Source organism: Athene noctua, chromosome 3, assembly GCF_965140245.1.
Source record: "Athene noctua chromosome 3, bAthNoc1.hap1.1, whole genome shotgun sequence".
In the NCBI taxonomy this organism is placed as follows: Eukaryota; Metazoa; Chordata; class Aves; order Strigiformes; family Strigidae; genus Athene; species Athene noctua.
Genome location: NC_134039.1, coordinates 85,188,670 through 85,206,181, shown reverse-complemented (window position 1 = coordinate 85,206,181; position 17,512 = coordinate 85,188,670). Strand labels below are relative to the sequence as shown.

At 46.0% G+C, this 17,512-nt stretch overlaps 1 protein-coding gene across 1 annotated transcript in view; it reads left to right on the top strand.

Annotated features, from left to right (window-relative positions):
* The window catches only part of PLXNA4 (plexin A4), a 462,846-nt gene that overhangs the window by 429,424 nt on the left and 15,910 nt on the right, over positions 1 to 17,512 (top strand). Inside the window, exons 26-30 of the mRNA XM_074903539.1 lie at positions 3,715 to 3,818; positions 5,406 to 5,505; positions 8,574 to 8,764; positions 12,429 to 12,598; positions 15,203 to 15,415. Coding sequence (XP_074759640.1) covers positions 3,715 to 3,818; positions 5,406 to 5,505; positions 8,574 to 8,764; positions 12,429 to 12,598; positions 15,203 to 15,415 — 778 coding nt within the window. The remainder of the gene's footprint in view (positions 1 to 3,714; positions 3,819 to 5,405; positions 5,506 to 8,573; positions 8,765 to 12,428; positions 12,599 to 15,202; positions 15,416 to 17,512) is intronic.

Sequence of the window (17,512 nt, the reverse complement as noted above, 5' to 3'; positions counted from 1 at the left end):
TCCTAGAGGTCATCACATACTAGACATTTACCTATTTTGGTTTCCTACCCACCTGGTTGTACTGGTGCCTTCAGCATCCAGACATTCTCCTGTTTCCTGCGCCAGTCTGTCTCTAACGTGGAAATTATTGGGAAGTGAAAAAATACTCATAAGACTAAAAGCAGACCCCCAGCTCTTCAGACTTCTCATGAGCACAAGTAATTGAGAAATGAGCATCAAGCCTGGGTAAGCCACAGGCATTTGTTCCACATGCTGTTGCTGTGCACAAGTCAGCCACAAACCATTTCACAGCCCTTCATGGGAGACGTAGGGTCTTTAGGAAAAGGGTGGGAAGCACAGTATATGGCATGAACAGTTGACTGGAATGGATTGTGTTCCTCCTGACCTAGAACTGCCTGTGAAGGATGATGTAACTGATGATGGTTAGCTCAAATGAAGGCACTTGGAGCTGGCAGGTCTTCCATCCACCTGGATATTTCAGTTGCCCCTGAAAAATGTTCTCTCTGCCACATTTTCTCCCTTGTTCAACGGGCATCTTCAGGGTGACCCAGATCAGAGAAGAGGCATGAGGGAGGTATAATATTTTCTAGAGGATTTGAGGTGCAAGAGGACATCTCCCCATCTCCCCATAGAGTCATCCTTCAGCCAGGCATTGCTACAGTTCAAAGAAGCATCTCTTTGTCAAAGGCCCCTGGAATTTCCTTTTTCCCAGTCAAGTTGAACGGAAAGGTTGTTTCTTAAAAAAAAAAAAGAAAAAGAAAGAAGAAAAAAGAAGTAATTCCTGCGTGCAATAAAAAGATACACTATCTGCTGAATGAAATATAAAGGCTTCACAGCAGCTGTCTCCTGAGTTTGCATTTACCGCTGCTCCCGATTGGAAGGCTTGATAAAGATAATGGGATTTTTTACCTCCCTCCCCTTCTCCCTCCCTCTCTCCAGAAGGTGGAAGTGTAACAAATTGGATTGGAGTGTGTCTCTCCTTTGTGCCAGCTTGCGGAGGAGCACACAGATCTGATGAGAGAGGGGATGGGGTGCTGCCAGCGAGGACAAAGCTAACAGTTTTCACTTAGTGCTCTGAATATGGATGTCAGGGTCAACTTTTTTCTCCTTTCCACCCTCCCTTCCCATTCCCTTGCTCTCAGCCATTGCATTTTCTTGCAGATCAGTGCAATCAGCACCTCAGCTGGCACTCATGGAGAAGGGGAGAGTGCAGTGCTCCTCTGAGACTAGGAAGTGTTGGGGACCCACAGCTGGGGGCCTTTCCCTGTTATTGCTCAGATGCGGGATCAAGTGGGTTTTAGTGGGTTTTAGTATTGTATTTAGTCAGGGCAAACAGGCTACAGGTGCTGTGATCCTGCCCTGCAGGGTGTTTTCCTCCTTGTATTGCTCACGAGTGGGTCTTGTGTGGAGTTGGACTGGTCCTTCCTCTTCCTCGCATGTCACCTTTCTGCAGGAAGGCCGAGGGGAAGGGCTTGGCAATCATCTCCTGTGTCTGTGCAGGAGCACAGAGGGCTTGAGGGGACATCCCATAATGTCACCAGCTCCCCTGGAGCACAGGGAAAAGCTTCTGCTGCTCTGAGGACCTTGTCCAGCCCTTGAATATAACTAACTCACAGAATGAGGAAAGCTGTGCCTACCCTTCATATCAGAACCAAGTGCCGCAGTGAGAACCTGGGCATCCCTCCTGAAACACTATGTGAGTGTGTGTGCCTCTCCCCAAAGATTAGTCAGGAGAGATGAGGACCACAGGAACATGCAGAGCCCTGAAGGAGAGAGGCCAAAGAGACACTGTCCCCAAGAGACCACGAGGAAGGCACATAAGAGACACACTCTGTGACAGTCAGATTGGCTTTGGCACTCTGTGGGGTAGCTGTCTCCTAGCACAGCACAAACTTCAGCATTTTGTGCTCTTCCGAGCAATGTCTGGGATGAGTTATCTTCCAGGAATCCGATCCAGGTGGGAACGAACAGAGAGCATCATCCTTGGACATCACAGCGGTAATGTAGGTGAGGATCTAAGGATCTGGAGTAAATGAAGGGCAGTTCAGGATCAGTGCTTAGCCAACATAACCTTTGCTTACTCTCTGAGTATCTCCATCCGAAGTACCACCCAGCAATAAACACAGCAGCTGACCTCTTCCTGCTAATTTAAATGAATAATAAAGGCAAGGGCAGCTTTCCCAATAGATTTTAATTATGTGATAAGAAAACTGCTGAAACCAAAAGAAATTTGCAATGGTCCTTGCATTTTTATATTAGGGGAAATAAGCAGGGGTGGCAGGTGATGTCTTCATATCCAAGAGTTCATTTTAATTAACTCACTCAAAAGAACAGACTTTCTGCTTTGGCTCTGGCTAAACTGTATGTGGCTGGGTCACTGTGACTGAGACATGGCAACCAAAAAAGAAAGCTTTGGATGATCCAGGTTGTCTGTAGTTAAGCCACAGCTTTCCCTGGTGCCATCAGATGATATTACATTTGTCCCCTTTTGGCTGTGCTTGTGTGTTCCTTGTCTACAGGGAAGTCTGTGAGCCCTCTGTGAGGAAAGCTCTGATGATTCTCCACATGGAGCATTCTTCAAGATTTGAGCAAAAGGTGGTACCCTGAGAAGTGATGGGGTGCTCCAGTCCTGCAGAAGGAGAAAAACATTGAGTATTTTGGGGTATAGGCTGGAGAACTAGATGCTGCTGAAAGCTGGTAGAGCTGCACAGAGCAGGGTGTCGTTTCTATTTCTGGCTCTTCTCCCTGTTGTACCTCTACCATGCCCAAAGCTAAGGGCTTCCTGCTCTCCATCACTTCTGGATTTGAGTAGCAAGAAGTATTGTGCAAGCACTAAGAGAGATGAGCTGAACCCAGTACGGGGTGTAGTGCTGTGCTGAAGAAGACACTGCTCTGCCCAGGGGAGCCCTCTCTGTGGCTAGGTCTTGGCAGTTAGACTTATCTCAGGTATCAATAAAGGCTTTGTCTGTGCTCCTAAAGAAGAGGTCCAGGGATGATGTTCTATCCCTGACACACTGATTTGCTCCTGTTCCATGATGACATAGGCAAGGACAGGCTGGTCTTGGAAAAAGCCACATTGGAGCAAGAACAGAGCCAGGGTGTCAGCCAAGAGTTAAGGAGCGTCAATAACCAGGGTGCTAAAGCACCACACCTTGCTCTGTTCAGCTCTGCCAGTGGATCAGCAGGTCTCTGGTCATTGCTCTATTTATCTGTATAGACCTCAGCACTGTGTGCAGCTGTGCCTTGGACCTCTCATCTCTGTAGGCAACTGCTCTATTGAGACAGAGATCTATGTTGTGATCTCTATATGGTGTCTCTCTTTAAAGGGGTGGGTATTTCCAGTGCAAAAGTTGTTCTGTGATAGCTATATCATTTTATCAAGAAACCAGTCTGGATAACATAGGACATGACTCTAAACTTTGCCATATGACTCTAATTTCTGCATACTTTCCTGAACAATTTCCCTGAACCTTTCATCGTTCATCTGTCTTCTCTTTCCCTCTGGAAAGAGGACTCGGGACATTTGTGCATTTGTATGTTGTACGTGGTTGGAGGCATCTTGCAGAGCATACTGGCAGTGACTGACATGCTGCTACAAGGGTGCAGCCTCCACCTGTGTGACCACGTGGGTTACGGACACAGGATTTCCAGGGCTCTATCCCCCACCTTGGAAGCTCTGCACACCAGGGTTCAATGTCCCCGTTTCCCTTGCAGAGTGGCGACAAGCAAGCGGGGCCAGAATGATCCTTCAGGATGAAGACATCACAACCAAGATAGAGAATGACTGGAAGAGACTCAACACACTGGCACACTATCAGGTAACTGTGTGAGAGGGTGGGTGGAGGGCAGATCAGCTACAAAAGTGAAAAGAAGTGCAAGGTATTATTCTCTAAGATGCAGAGATACACAACAGTTGAGTGGGGAATAACTGGGCAGAGCCCTGTGTTGAGTACATCCATCCTGTCAACATCCATCTCTGCATGACCTTGAGATCCATAAGAGAGGGCTACAGATGTCCAAAAATATCTTACACAAGTGATAGATTTCATAAAAAGTCGAGTTTTGGTCAAAAGCTCCCCCTACTCCTTCCCCTTCTTGCCAAAAAAAAAGAAAAAAGCACCTCATTAAGTTTAATCCGATGCTGACAATTTTATCATTTCCTCAATCACACCTTAGCAATCTATGTTTCATAACAACATTTTTTTTTTCATTTAAGAGCTGACCTGAGGAGGCAGCAAGCAATAATTTGAAAAGGAAACCAAACTTTTCACTTCAGATTGACTGAAGCATTGCTGACTGATTCCAGAAACAATTTTTTCAGGGGTAGCGGGGTTGTTTTCTATTTTATTTCACCAACAACTCAGGCATAATTTTCTTTCTTTCTTTTTCTTTTTTTTTTTTTTTTTTTCTGTGCTTTTTCCAGTTGTTTGCTTCAGGCAGAGTTCATAGCTATATGCATGAGCTGGGGCAGAACAGGTCTCAGCTGCCAGGGTGTCAAACTCTACATCATTTTTCCTGGCTATCCTGAGGGCAGACACAGAGCATGCTGGGACAGACACTGGTATTCCTGTTGCCTCAGTTTCCCCATCTGTAACATGGGGCTAAAACTACAAAGAGCCAATAATTGCCTTCCATGATTGCTGAGGGGCTATTTAATTAGCCTCTGCAGTACTTTGAAGATGAAAAACTCTATGCAAGTGCTAATTATTATTATTACACAGACAAGAGTTAGACGTTGTTAAGCAGGTTTTTTTCACCCATCTCCTTTTTATGATGTCTTATTTATCACAGATATTCCTGATATGGCTCCTCAGAGCCACTAGCTTGTTAACATTTCTGATACGGGACCCACATGAATCACCTAGCTGTAGAAATGGAAAGTCTGGCTCATTTCAGAAAGCTGTTTTCTGTTGAAACAGCATCCCATGACATCCTGGAGCACAGCTACTCCAAATCTGCTGCTTTTCCCTGTCTAAGACCCTCTGACACAGGAATCCTTGTGGGACATCCCATCCTTGATGTCTGAAATAGCTCAGATGATTTTATTCTCCTCATCCACATACAAGCGTCCTTGTGAAGAACCTCCTGTCAACTTCACTGAGGTTAATGCAAAGGCTCACGCTGTCATCACTGGGCTTTGAATCAGGACCTGAATGGGGCAGAGTCTGCTTTGTCATTAGTTGTCCTGTTGCCCATGTGCAGGCTTCTAGCGGTGTAAGAGGAGATTTTGTCCATTTTTTGTTAACAGATCCACTGAAGAAGACATCTGTAGCTTTGGGCCAAAGCTACTGTCCTGACTACAGTGAGACCGGTTTATGGCTCCGCTGTTTGAATTTCTGCTGTCATTGGCATGCTCCTCAGCCAGTTTTCAGAAGCTTATTGACAAAGTACCTTTTTCTCTACAGGTGCCAGATGGATCTGTGGTAGCTTTAGTCTCCAAGCAAGTCACTGCCTACAATGCAGTCAACAACTCCACAGTCTCCCGGACGTCAGCCAGCAAGTACGGTAAGGATGTGTGTGCTGATGTGGATTGAGAGAGCACTGGAGAAGAGATCTCAGATGTCACAGTGGTTACAAGACACTGAGCACCAGCAGAGAGAAGGATAGGCAGATGACTAGTTGGTAAGATTGCTTGAGTGCTGGCAAGAGGAGAGGATTTAGCCATCTAAAACTTTAGCATCTGGTCCAAGCTGTTGATCCGAGTGGTTGGATTGCTCTTGGGAAGTACTTCTCCTCCCTCATTAATGAAAGGAGGAGCCTATATAATTACCTGCCTACATTTTAGATCATTGTATCTTACTCTTACAGTTTACACAGGGAGAAGCACTGCACGCTGCATGGGCTCAGTCGTTCTAGTGGGCAAAATCCTTGGAGTATGGTCTATTGTGAAGACAAATCTGTTGCACAGATGAGGAGTCTCAATCTACATAGGGCATAGCCTGTCTCTAGTTACATCTGAGTGTGGATGATGTGTGTCCCACCCAGCTATCTTATTATCCCGAGGGGACCTGCACCTGGAATAATAATAAAAATGGCTAACTGAGCTTTTACGTCACTGTATCTCAAGGCAGTGGATTGTTGTTTCCACTTTACCCATGAGACAGCTGAGAGTGAGACAGCTGTGAAATAGATACCAGGTGGAAATTCTTCTGGAGAGACAAACAGAGACGTCCTGAGTCTCACTCACACCATCACGCACCTTTCTCCCCCGTGCTAGAATTGCAGCCCAGGATGTGTCTCATTATGGTGATACTGGCCAGCAAAGCAAAACATCTCTAATGTGCAACCAGAGTGCTGCAAAACCACCCTCCAACCTGCATGCAGCTGTCATATCAGTTTATTTATTTTTTTTTTAATTTAAGAAAGCATCTCCAATCCTTCTTGCTCCCTTTAGCTCGAGGGAAAGTACAGTTACTCAGTGTCCAGAGGATCCCCTTTCCTCTTTCTCCAAGGACATAAGCAATCCACCAGACCTTATTAATATTCATCCGCTTTGCCGTGTTGTTGCAATTACTGAAAGACACAGTGACCTTTGAAAAGAAAGACTAGAGGGGGGGTAATTTCTGTTGGATTTCTTTAATTCTTTTGCCATTTGATTTTTCAGAAGGGAGTGGGGAAGAATGCAGGGGGAGGAGAAGATGTGGTGGGTCAGAAGTGATTGTTAATTGCAATTAAGAAAACAACATCCAGAGAGAAAAAGTATATTTGGTCTGATAATTAATATGTAGAGATTGGTAATGCATTAATGAGGCTGATTCAGATCTTACTACAGAAAGGTGCAACACTCTTCTGTTAATTATGGTTGGAAAATACTATCCGCACCATTGCTGGAAGGTCAGGGAGGGGGGTATGCCTCATGCCATCACTCAGGCAAAAGGAGGTAAAATTTGGAGACTAAAGGTGCCCTAGGAGCGGAAATTTGTGTGGGCCCACCTGGCGTTCTGGTTTACTTTCTGTCAAAACAAGATTTTGGAGCAGGATGTGAAGAGGATGGCTGGGCAGGAATTACTAGATTGCTTTGATGCCAAAGTTGGAGGGAAGGCAGCTTCTCCTGAGTCTGGGGATGGAGAACTAGACAAGGGGTTTGCTACATCATGTTTGCTACATCGATATTACTATGTGAGAAGGCCACAGCCTGTTCTTTGGCCATAATGTCAAGCAGTGTGGCATGGTATGGCTAACATCCATACGGGTAAAACAAGTTATACTTAACCATACTGGTTACCATGAGTAGCTGGTACTATCCCCTGAACCACTCCTAGGCAGTATCTGACACTGTGACACTGCTAGTTGTCCCAGGCCAAAACTTTTTGCCAGGGAACACGATAAGAGGCAAAGAGCACGGCTAACTGAAAGTGTTTGAGACTCATTTAATTTAACAGTGTGGGCCAGTGATTCTCAACCTGTGGTCTGCAGACCCCTGGGGGGCCGCAATGTCATCACCAAAGGCGCGTTCTTTTCCCACAGCCCCCTCCCCTCAACGCTCCTCTCATACTCAAGCGTCCCCCACGCCTGCCCTGACACGGTGGTATATTTAGTGTTTGTATGGTTGGTGGGACCCACTTTAACTAAGTGGTTTTTCTCTTAAAGTAGTTTTCCTTACCCAACGGCCCTCTTTAGGGCTGCAACAGGGCTGAAGTCTGTTCCTCCAAGTGGTGGCCCTGGACCCGTAAACAAAAATAGATGGTGACTGAACACAGACAAACAAGGGGGGAGGTGAGAAGAATTGTAAAAACTTTTCATCAAATTTTAATGTAAAATTTGGAAATTTGGCATCAGTTTCAGAATTAGCATGTTAAAATACCATAAAATGGGCCAACTGAGCAAGAAGAGTGTTGATGCTGTATTTTAAATTCACATGGAAACTTTGCAATAAAGATACAATAGGAGTTTGTGTATTAACAGATTAACTTATTTCCCCTTCTCTCCCAATTTGAAGCCCTTCATGAGAAAATTGAATTAAATATTTGGTGCATTCTAGAGCTTTAAATCTTGGGTTAAATCTTGGTGGTCCGTGGCCACAAAAGGTATTTAAAAGGGGCCTGTGGTGAAGGAAAGGTTGAGAACCCCTGGTGTAGACACTGACATCATGTCTGGCTTGGCTGACTTCCCTTGTCTTTGCTGAGAAAATCACTCAGACATAATACTACATTGATAAGGCCTCCTGGTCCATATAGCTGCTTTGGGGGCTTCTCTGTCTCACATTGTCATTCCACCAGAAGATATACCTGTGTTGCCTAATGTTATGAATTGGTTGACGGAAATATATTTAATACTAATATGGAAATGCAGAGCTTGTGAGAGCAGGGACATTTCAGTACTGTGACATCTTTCCTACTTTGGAGACCAAACTAACGTCTCTCTAGAGTGGACTCACCAGCTGTGATTGTCTCAGCCCCACACCAGAATCTGTATGAGCATCCACTCCATATACTGAATGGGAGAGGTACCTGCTACCAAACTGATGAAAAACTTCTATTAGCTGGCATGTCGTTAGCATATTTCCCCCGTGAAACCTGTTAATCCCAGTCCAAGTGTTACTAGGGCTGAGACACATGCACCTCTCTTTGCAGAAAACATGATCCGTTACACAGGCAGCCCAGACAGCCTCCGTTCCCGCACACCCATGATCACCCCTGACCTTGAGAGTGGAGTCAAGATGTGGCACTTGGTGAAGAACCATGAGCATGGTGACCAAAAAGAGGGTGACCGGGGCAGCAAGATGGTTTCTGAGATCTACCTGACAAGACTACTTGCCACCAAGGTACATGGTGGGGGAAGGGAAGAGGGTGAGAATTTTTTTTTTTAAAGGCTGAAGTGGAGCTTCTTGCCTACAAGAAATGAAAGGCTGCTCAAAGGATGCTGAAGCAGGGTAAGGAAAGAAGAGCAGAAGGAAAATAGAGCAAGAGGAGTGCTCCAAGTATGTAGGGAAGGAGCTTGAACTTAGAAAGCAGAGTCAGAAAAAGGACACTGGAGAGCAATGAGGAGTAAAGAACCCAGGGCCATGAGACTGGTGGAAAGTCAACACAGGGGTAGGTGCTGGGGTTATTGATTATACTGGCTTGTAGTTTGTACCAGAATTGATCAGATGAAGAGCCAGGGAGCAAATGTGCTCAGATAAGGTTCCAAGGATGTGTCAGGCTTTACAGTCCGAAATGAGCTGCTATGCTACAAACCCCTGAGTTTTGTGGTACAAGTCCTTCTTCACCTTTCCCCTGGACCCATAAAGACTCTTGTGCTGATGACTTGTCAGGGATTTCAGTTGACCATGATGTAGCTAATAAGTGGCCAACTCCAAGGAAATCAAGCAGAGTAAGATGCTCATACCCACTGAGACATGGAAAGCTCAGGGTTTCCAAAGAGAAAATACAGATTGGGGGGGAGCAGAGCAGAGACATCCTGAACTGAATCTCTAGACACATCTCGCACATCACATCTGGCCCACAGCAAGGCTCTGCAGAGAGGGAAAAGACTTTACTCGGAAGTTGATAAGATCCCATCTTCTCAATCCATATTCCCCAAAATGCTGGAAACCAGCGTCCTACATGGGTGCCTGCCAGACCCTGCAAAACTGTAGTAGGGCTGTAAGTGAGTGTTAAATGTAATTGGGAATGCAGCACCATGAGGACACTTGCAGAGTGGAGATCACTCAAGCTGACAGGTCTAAAACTTACTGCAGTGGGCTTTGGCTCTGGGACAGCCACAGAAAGTGGCTTAATTGCCATTGCCTGCACAGAAAGAACTCACTGTCACTCACCAGCATGCTGTCCCTTCCCTGATAAGGGGGTGGCCAGTGCTTGCTGCAGCTGGATTGCTCTGGGGCTGACAAAAGATATCAGACCTTTCAACTTCTTTCATCTCTGACCAAGACTACCCTCCACCTAAATCACCTCTAAAGGCTCTGCAGGAGTGTGGGCAAAAGAAGTTTTCTGAGTTTACATCTGTTTGCCCTTCCACTCTGTGGATGATTGTCTCCTTGGAGAAGCCTGCATTAATGAAGAGGCTGCAGTGATCTTCTTTTGCACCCCAGCAGGGAGTAGGGCAGGTGGGGAAGGCGGCAGTACAATCAGACACAAGCTCCCTGTGCAGTTCTGCTTTCCCTTTGCAGCGCAGAGCATCGCTGTGCCTGAACCTCTCTAACATGAGAGTTATCTCAGTGCATCCCAGAAGTGGAAACTGCAAGATAGCTGTGACTCAGGTGTTATCTCACCCCATTCTGAGCAGGGTTAAACCAAGCAGCCATCAGACAGCTCAATCTTCCTCCCTTTTCTGAAATTTTAACTATTACCATTTCTTGTCAGAGTGTTAACGGGCACAAACACTTTTTCCTGTGTTCATGCAAACGCCGTCTGAGTTTGCCCATCAGACAGGCCTCCATCACATGCTTTAAGTCCTTCTATACAGCTTTACCTGCACTTTTGTTCCTCAGCTCATTTTGCCTCTGATGTCTGACTCTCCCTGCAGCCTCACTCAGACTGTCTACATTGCAGGGGGATTTGGAGATAAAGTGGCTTTTTCTTTAGCCCCTGGTACATGCCCAGCTCCCTGGCATCAAGCTGCTTTTATGGATCACACAATGTAAAAAGAAAATAATACTCCCCAGGGCTCAGGCCCCAGCTGGTGTAAACCATCAAGCATTGGACTGGTGCTGATTTACGCTGTCTGGGGATACGGTCCCTACCCCACCACTGAGTCGCTTTTGCTTTCTGTTCCGGATCACAAACTCAACACTTGGGGCTTTTTTTTTTTTCTTTTTTTTTGCTTTTTTTTTCTTTTGTGGAGACGGCAGGAAAGCAGCTGCATAACTTGCACAGCAACAGAAAGAGTAGAAAGGCTGGGGGTTTATTGTTTCCCCTCTTGGGCTGAGCAATTTTCTTTTCTCATCATGACCATTTGAGGGAGGGAGAGTGGAGAGAGCAATTGCTGGTAATGCAATCCCAGGGAATACTTAGTTAAACTGACAATTTTTATTCTGGTAAATCCCTGACCTCTGAGACCTAGAGACCCTTGCCTAAAAGCCTCAGAGGTTTTCTTTGTGTTTGTGTGGGTGGGCATGTAGAGAACTAATTCCCTTCAGAAACTGAACCTGAGGGCAGATCTGCCATGTCAGACCAACAAGATTTCCCCTCGGGGGTCCTTTCTGAGTCAGACACGCTGCAGGGCTTTATTCACCCAGTAGGAGTTCACACAAGCAAAAGGTACCTCTGTTTCCCAAAGAATAAATCAAGTGGTGAATCAGCAAGAGACACCAGATTTCTAATTAAGTATTTGTTAGCACTATGTAAACTTGAGCCACTCTGGTGGAACCTGGTGCTTCGTTTCTAGTAAGGAGAAATTCTTTCCTGGGTCTGCAGAGAAAGGGGAGGGTTTTATTTTTCAGAAGAGGAAATTTTGCATATCAGGAAACGTTTGCTTGTTGTTATTTCAGCAGCCATATGGTTTGTTCACATATAAATTCCTATGAAGCTCCAGTGGCAGAGCAGAGGTTCACATGTGGGCTAGAGCTTCCCATTCAGCAGGGAAAACGTGCCTTGCCTGGTTCCCCCCGCAGATCATTTGGTTATCACAGCTTCTCAGCTGCCCCCTCTCTGAGTCTGGTTGCCCTCTGATATTCCAGCTCCTCACCTTCTTGATAAAGGTCGACTGGTTTGTCCAGGGTGGTTCTCCAAGCACAGGATCTGGGATTCTTCTCCCAGAGGAGCATAAGAAGACTTCTGTAGTCTCTGCAGTGGACGTTACTGAGGTCTGCAAAGCAGTACCTGACACATCCCTGCGTTGCTCCGAGGGTTTGCCTCAGTCCCATGTCATTGGGTAGTAAAAAATGAGGAGGCCTCTTGGAGGTTGAGGTGAAGTTTGTGTTATTTATTATACTTCTCACACATATAAAATAGCCATCTCTCTCCAGCTACTCTTATCCCATTTGTCTCAATGACACTTTCTGCTCTGCTCTACAGTCATCTAGTCCCAGCTTAAGAATTGGCCCTGGATGGAAGCCAGCATAGCAAATGGCTAGTTTTTGTCTCATGCGTGCACTAAAGCAGTTGGGGATAGGCTGTAGAGGAGAGGAATCTCAGTGGAAAGACATCACCACATACCTGAGATGGGGCAAGGTATCCCACCACAGCTCAGCCACCCTTCCTGGCAGGGAGTGCTACCAACAGAGAGGACAGGCAGTATCTTGACCTGCTACGTCTGTCTACTGACTAGATGAGGCAGATATCGTGAAGATGCACATGCCTGCTTAAAGATATCTCTATTGGAATTTCCAACTCATGTCGCATTTAACAGATATTAGACGGCTCCCACTTTTCAGTCACGCTTTCTGGGCCTGATCCACAGACATACTCTGTTTTCAGTGGGCTACTGAAATTCAGCATCCTCTCCCCACTTGGTATCTCACACTCTTCTTTCCTTCCTTCTCCCAACAGGGCACCCTCCAGAAATTTGTAGACGACCTCTTTGAGACCATCTTCAGCACTGCTCACCGTGGCAGTGCACTTCCCCTGGCTATCAAATACATGTTTGACTTCCTGGATGAGCAGGCTGACAAGCACAACATCCATGACCCCCATGTGCGGCACACCTGGAAGAGCAATTGGTGAGTGAGACACTCCAGTACAGTCCAGCAACGGGTCCTAGACTGGAAGGAGAGTAGAGAAACGTGTGGTTTGGGATCTGGCTGCTGGGAAAGCTGGGGAGCCTGGCATGGTGTTCAGAGAACCAGGATCAGTCTTCCCAAGGAATTGGGGAGGTCAGAAGATCCCAGAATCTAGAGGATGCTTTCAAGGATGGAGTGCTTTGGCTAAACAGGTCCCACTTTGCCCTGGATTACATGGGGATGGCAGTATCTCTGAGAGACCTCATGAGGAAGACTAGTGAAGTGTTTAACTGCTGCAGTGCCTAGGTGTATAGGAATATCTAGGGAGGCATAGGAGAGGATTCAGCACCACCATCTTCATCTAGACTGGGTGTTTGAATTCCCACTACAGTCAGAGGGGGTCTAGAGCTCCATTTGTTTGCCCACACATAGGCATCTAGTACCGTCTGAGCTATTTTCAGGTATCCCAGACATCTGCAGCGGATGTGCAGCACCCACAGGAGACCTGTACTCTCCTGGGCTGGCAGCTGGAGGCCAGGAGAGCATCTCATGGTAGTAAACACTTGTTTGGTCTGGAGCTGGATGTGAGTCTCTTTTGGAGCAAGTGACAAAGCCTGATATCAGCCCCCTGCTCCAGCTGCCTGGCAGGAGCCCCTTTTTGTACGTGTAGTGGGACAGCGGGGAAAAGCCAGGATGGGTGGAGAGAAAAGATCTCTGCGGCGCCTCTCCGCTGAGTCTCCCTGTTGGAAAGAGTCCCCTGGGGAACTGCTCCCTCCCCTTCTCCTGTGCAAATACAGGGACTATAAAAGGAACAGCAGAGGAGAGCCATGGGGCTCCCAGCTCATGCATTTTTTCCTTTTACCAGCCACGCTGATGGCAGATCGTCACAGCGCAGTGACATAAAAAAAGAAACCCCATGCACCAAAGAGGCTTTCAACTAATGAAACATTAGCATATTATTAACATTATCTGCGGCACTAATCTAAGGCTGATTGCAGCCACTCAGACTAAATGAGCAGGAGGTTTATTTAAGGGGGAGGGGGGAAGGCAGAGTGTGTGTGTATGTGGGAAAAGGGGCAGTATGAAGAAATCTGTTCAATCAGGTTAAATTAACTCATAGTCACATCACGGGCTTCATTATTCCCAGCTAGGGACATCATCTCCCCAGCCCCTCCCCGCACTCGTACACACACTCAGGCACACATACATGCACTCTGCCTGTCCTCACTGTGGCTGTGTTTACCATCCAAACACCTGCAGAAGAAGTTCTACACGGTTCACTCATCCACCTCGTCCCCCAAGAGATGAACCTCCGTTCCCAGCCTAAAATGTTTCCTCCTCACAGCTCCATCAGGTCTCGTTGCCATCATCTCCCACTTCTCCTGAACTTGGCGGACAGGATCACCTGTGTGGGGCTTTCCTCACATTTGTTCAGTGATTTAGCTGGTTCAGGAGAACATACAGTTGTTTAGGAAAATTTGGTGTCATCCCTCTGCCAGGACATGCTAGACTTCCTGCTGTTACTCGAAATGTATAGGACTTAGAGATGAATTTTTTATGGTGCTGTGAACACATGAGAGTCATGAGTAAATGGAAGGAACTGAGGAACTGGGGAGTTTAGCCTGAATATCAGGTGAATTTGTTAAGCTGAAGAATAACCTCCTCTTGGGAAGGTGCAGACACTGAAGGTAGACTTAGCAGTCTCCCTGACAGAGAGACACGAGTTTGACTCTGTGATCAGTGAGACATCTCAGCTGCTAGGCCACGATCATATGAATGCATTTGCCTTGAGAAAAAGGCTTGAGGCAAAGGCTGGAGGTAGATACCTCAGGGCATCTCACACAAATGAACTGCTCTTTTGAGAAAAAGGAGGGGGAAAAAGGGCTTTCAATTGCAGTTGGAATAACATTTCCGTGGTTAGGGCAGATCTATTTTCATTTCAAAGGTTGCAATACTTGTTTCCCAGTTCCTTTTTTCCCTTGAGGCGACAGGTTTTTCCCTGTCATGTAAGGACAGCTTCATGCCCAATGTGCTGGGATCATACGTGGGTTTGGGCTTGAGCTGCTTACACGGTGTCCACATCACACGCTGAATCCTGTTAGCAATCCTAATCTCGACCTGGGAGCTCTACATACCTCTCTTCCCATGGGGCTGCTATGAAGGCTAAAAGCCAAGTCTCTCCGTGACAAATGTTCGCCATAATTTTGCGGATGCAATGCCTATCCTTGTCTGATGAGGCAGCCAACAGGTGCAACTTTACATTGCAACTTAGCGTAGAGAAGATAGGAGACATTTTCATCACTTCAGTTATACTCCCATTAATTATGTGCAACTTCAGTAAGATGGTATTGACATTAAGACTGACAAAATCTGGCTTGTAAGGATAACAGGGATAAAAGCCATCCCCGAGATGACTCCACTGCCATCCCTAGACTCCTGTAGGAGAGGAATTTATTGTATATCAAAGCTTGTCCCAGAATCCTTATCTCCACATCACGATCTTTGATTCCAATCCACCATTTACCATTGTAACCTCACGCAACAGAGCCTATGAACTGTGCACTGACCGACTCCCTTTTTCCACCCCTCCCACCCCTCCTGCAGCCTGCCGTTACGGTTCTGGGTTAACATGATCAAGAACCCACAGTTTGTCTTCGACATCCACAAGAACAGCATCACAGATGCCTGCCTCTCTGTAGTGGCTCAGACTTTCATGGACTCCTGTTCAACCTCAGAGCACCGTCTGGGCAAAGACTCACCCTCCAACAAGCTTCTCTATGCCAAGGACATCCCCAGCTACAAGAACTGGGTGGAAAGGTGAGTTTTAGCTCTAGAAATAGGAATAACCTAAACAAGTGATACAATGAGGCCCTGCTTCATGGGTGGAGGTAGGAGACATCATCAGTATTGCTTTTGGTAGGTGCTTCTGGGCTTTTCTCCTTTGGTTATTGCCTAAGTAGAAAGCTCCGTGTTAGCCTTTTATTCCCACGTGCCTTGAAGCAGAGATGGAAATTTTAATTAGAGGTGTGAATGGAAGGTGTTTGGCATCGTTGTTACTCTTGAGGAGAAACTGTCGAGAAGTGATAGAGGGAGGAAGGAAGGGGAAGTGATGTGTTTGAGCCCTGTGAAGTACACGGGCTTCCAAGTCTTTCCACACAGCCCAGAAGAGGTTTGCTGTTCACAGCATCATTGTGACAGACCCCACACTGCCCAGATCCCAAGGGTCATACAATTATCTTCCCTGATTCCAAGTCCAGTAACTTTCCTGTGCTCTGTCCAGTAGCTTTTCCGTGCTTTGAATGAGATGCCATAAGATTGCTGGTGACTGAAGCTCTGCAGACATTTTCTAAAATGTGAGAGGTCTTTCCAAGCATTTTATCAACATCTTCAAGACCTGTAGCTGTACTGATAAATCTACTGCACTGAAGGCCAGTGTCTGGCAAAGCTACTCTACAGGGAGTACAACCAAGACAACTATTCCTGCAGTGTGTAGGGGCTTCAGTTTCTTTACGATTTTCCACAGGACAAAGCAAATAGCCTCTCTTGCACTCCATTCAGTAGGAGCCTGTCTGCTGGAGCAAGCCTTGCAGAAGTTGATCTGTGCTTTGTTTTCCAATATGCTACGCTTGCTTGGTGTTATTGACAGGTTTGGGAACTGCACAGATGGAGAATGATTACTACTCTATAAATATAAAGATGGGTTTATCTTACAGTCCATTCCTGTGCAAAGCCATGCGCTTTTAAGCAATGATTTATCTGGATGACTTCATAGGCGCTATCTAAAATTGATACCATGTCATGCAGGTTATGAGAGACCTCTGTGACTGTAGGCATAGTGTGCTGTAAACCACTTTCCTTTGGTGGGGCTGGTTTCTCTCATTTTGTGAAAGAAGAGCACGGATGATCAAAGAGCTCTGTCCCGTAGTTGGCATGAGGTGACATTTTTTTACAGTAATGCTCCCATTAGTCTCTGATTTGTCTGGACAATTATTTTTAGATGTGGTTAAACACTTCTGCAAATGTCGTTTCTAGGCAACCTGTAAGGCTCTTACAAGCTACCTTGCTTAATTATGACCTACTTCTGGTGCTGTGTCCAAGTTTCTTAGTATGTATTGAGGTTGATTGCTGGATTGATCTGTAGAGGGGGAAAGAGGTGTTGGAGATTCATTTAGAAATCAAGTTTGCACCCACAGTGACCCAAAGGTGTCATACTCTAGTTGCGCTTTTAGTCTCCAGCTTTGGAGGTGGTACATTTGAGAGACCAGCTGAGGCACATAGGTGAAGAACAGGGTATTTCCTCATGCAACACCAGAAGGCTGCAGTTTCCATTTTGGTTTTGCAGTATTGATTTCACTTTACAACTTTTTGGAGCTACATCCTGTTGCCCAGTGATCTTCAGCAATAGATTTTGCATTTCCCTGGAAGTTTTCCCGAATAACTGGGTTTGCAAACAAGGTACATAACACCTCCTGCTGCTAGTAAACAGCACTGGATTTCTGTGCCCAGCATGTGCTGGGTTGTTATCTGCACTGATCTCTGACAACTCAAACTGAAGCCCAAGGGGAGGCTGTGGGTTTTGGAATATGGTTAGAGCTTCTGCCCTGCTTATATTTTTGTGTGTCTATTCCACTGACTCAAGGCAGTGGCACCTGGATGCTGTGGTAGATCAAAGAAAAAACATATCAAGGATGAATAAAATATAATTTCAGTTCTACCTTGAGTTAATGAATTCCTTTTCTCCATACTGCAAGTATTCTTTGAGGCAGTTATTCCAAATCCAAAGGCTTCCCGTACTGGTTGGAGCTATTTCTATAGTCAGCATCAGCTGGAGATGGCATCCTTCAAGACCACTAGACTTCTTCAAAGAGTGAATTGTAAGATAAAAAGATTTTCAGTCGGGGAGTTTAAGAAGCA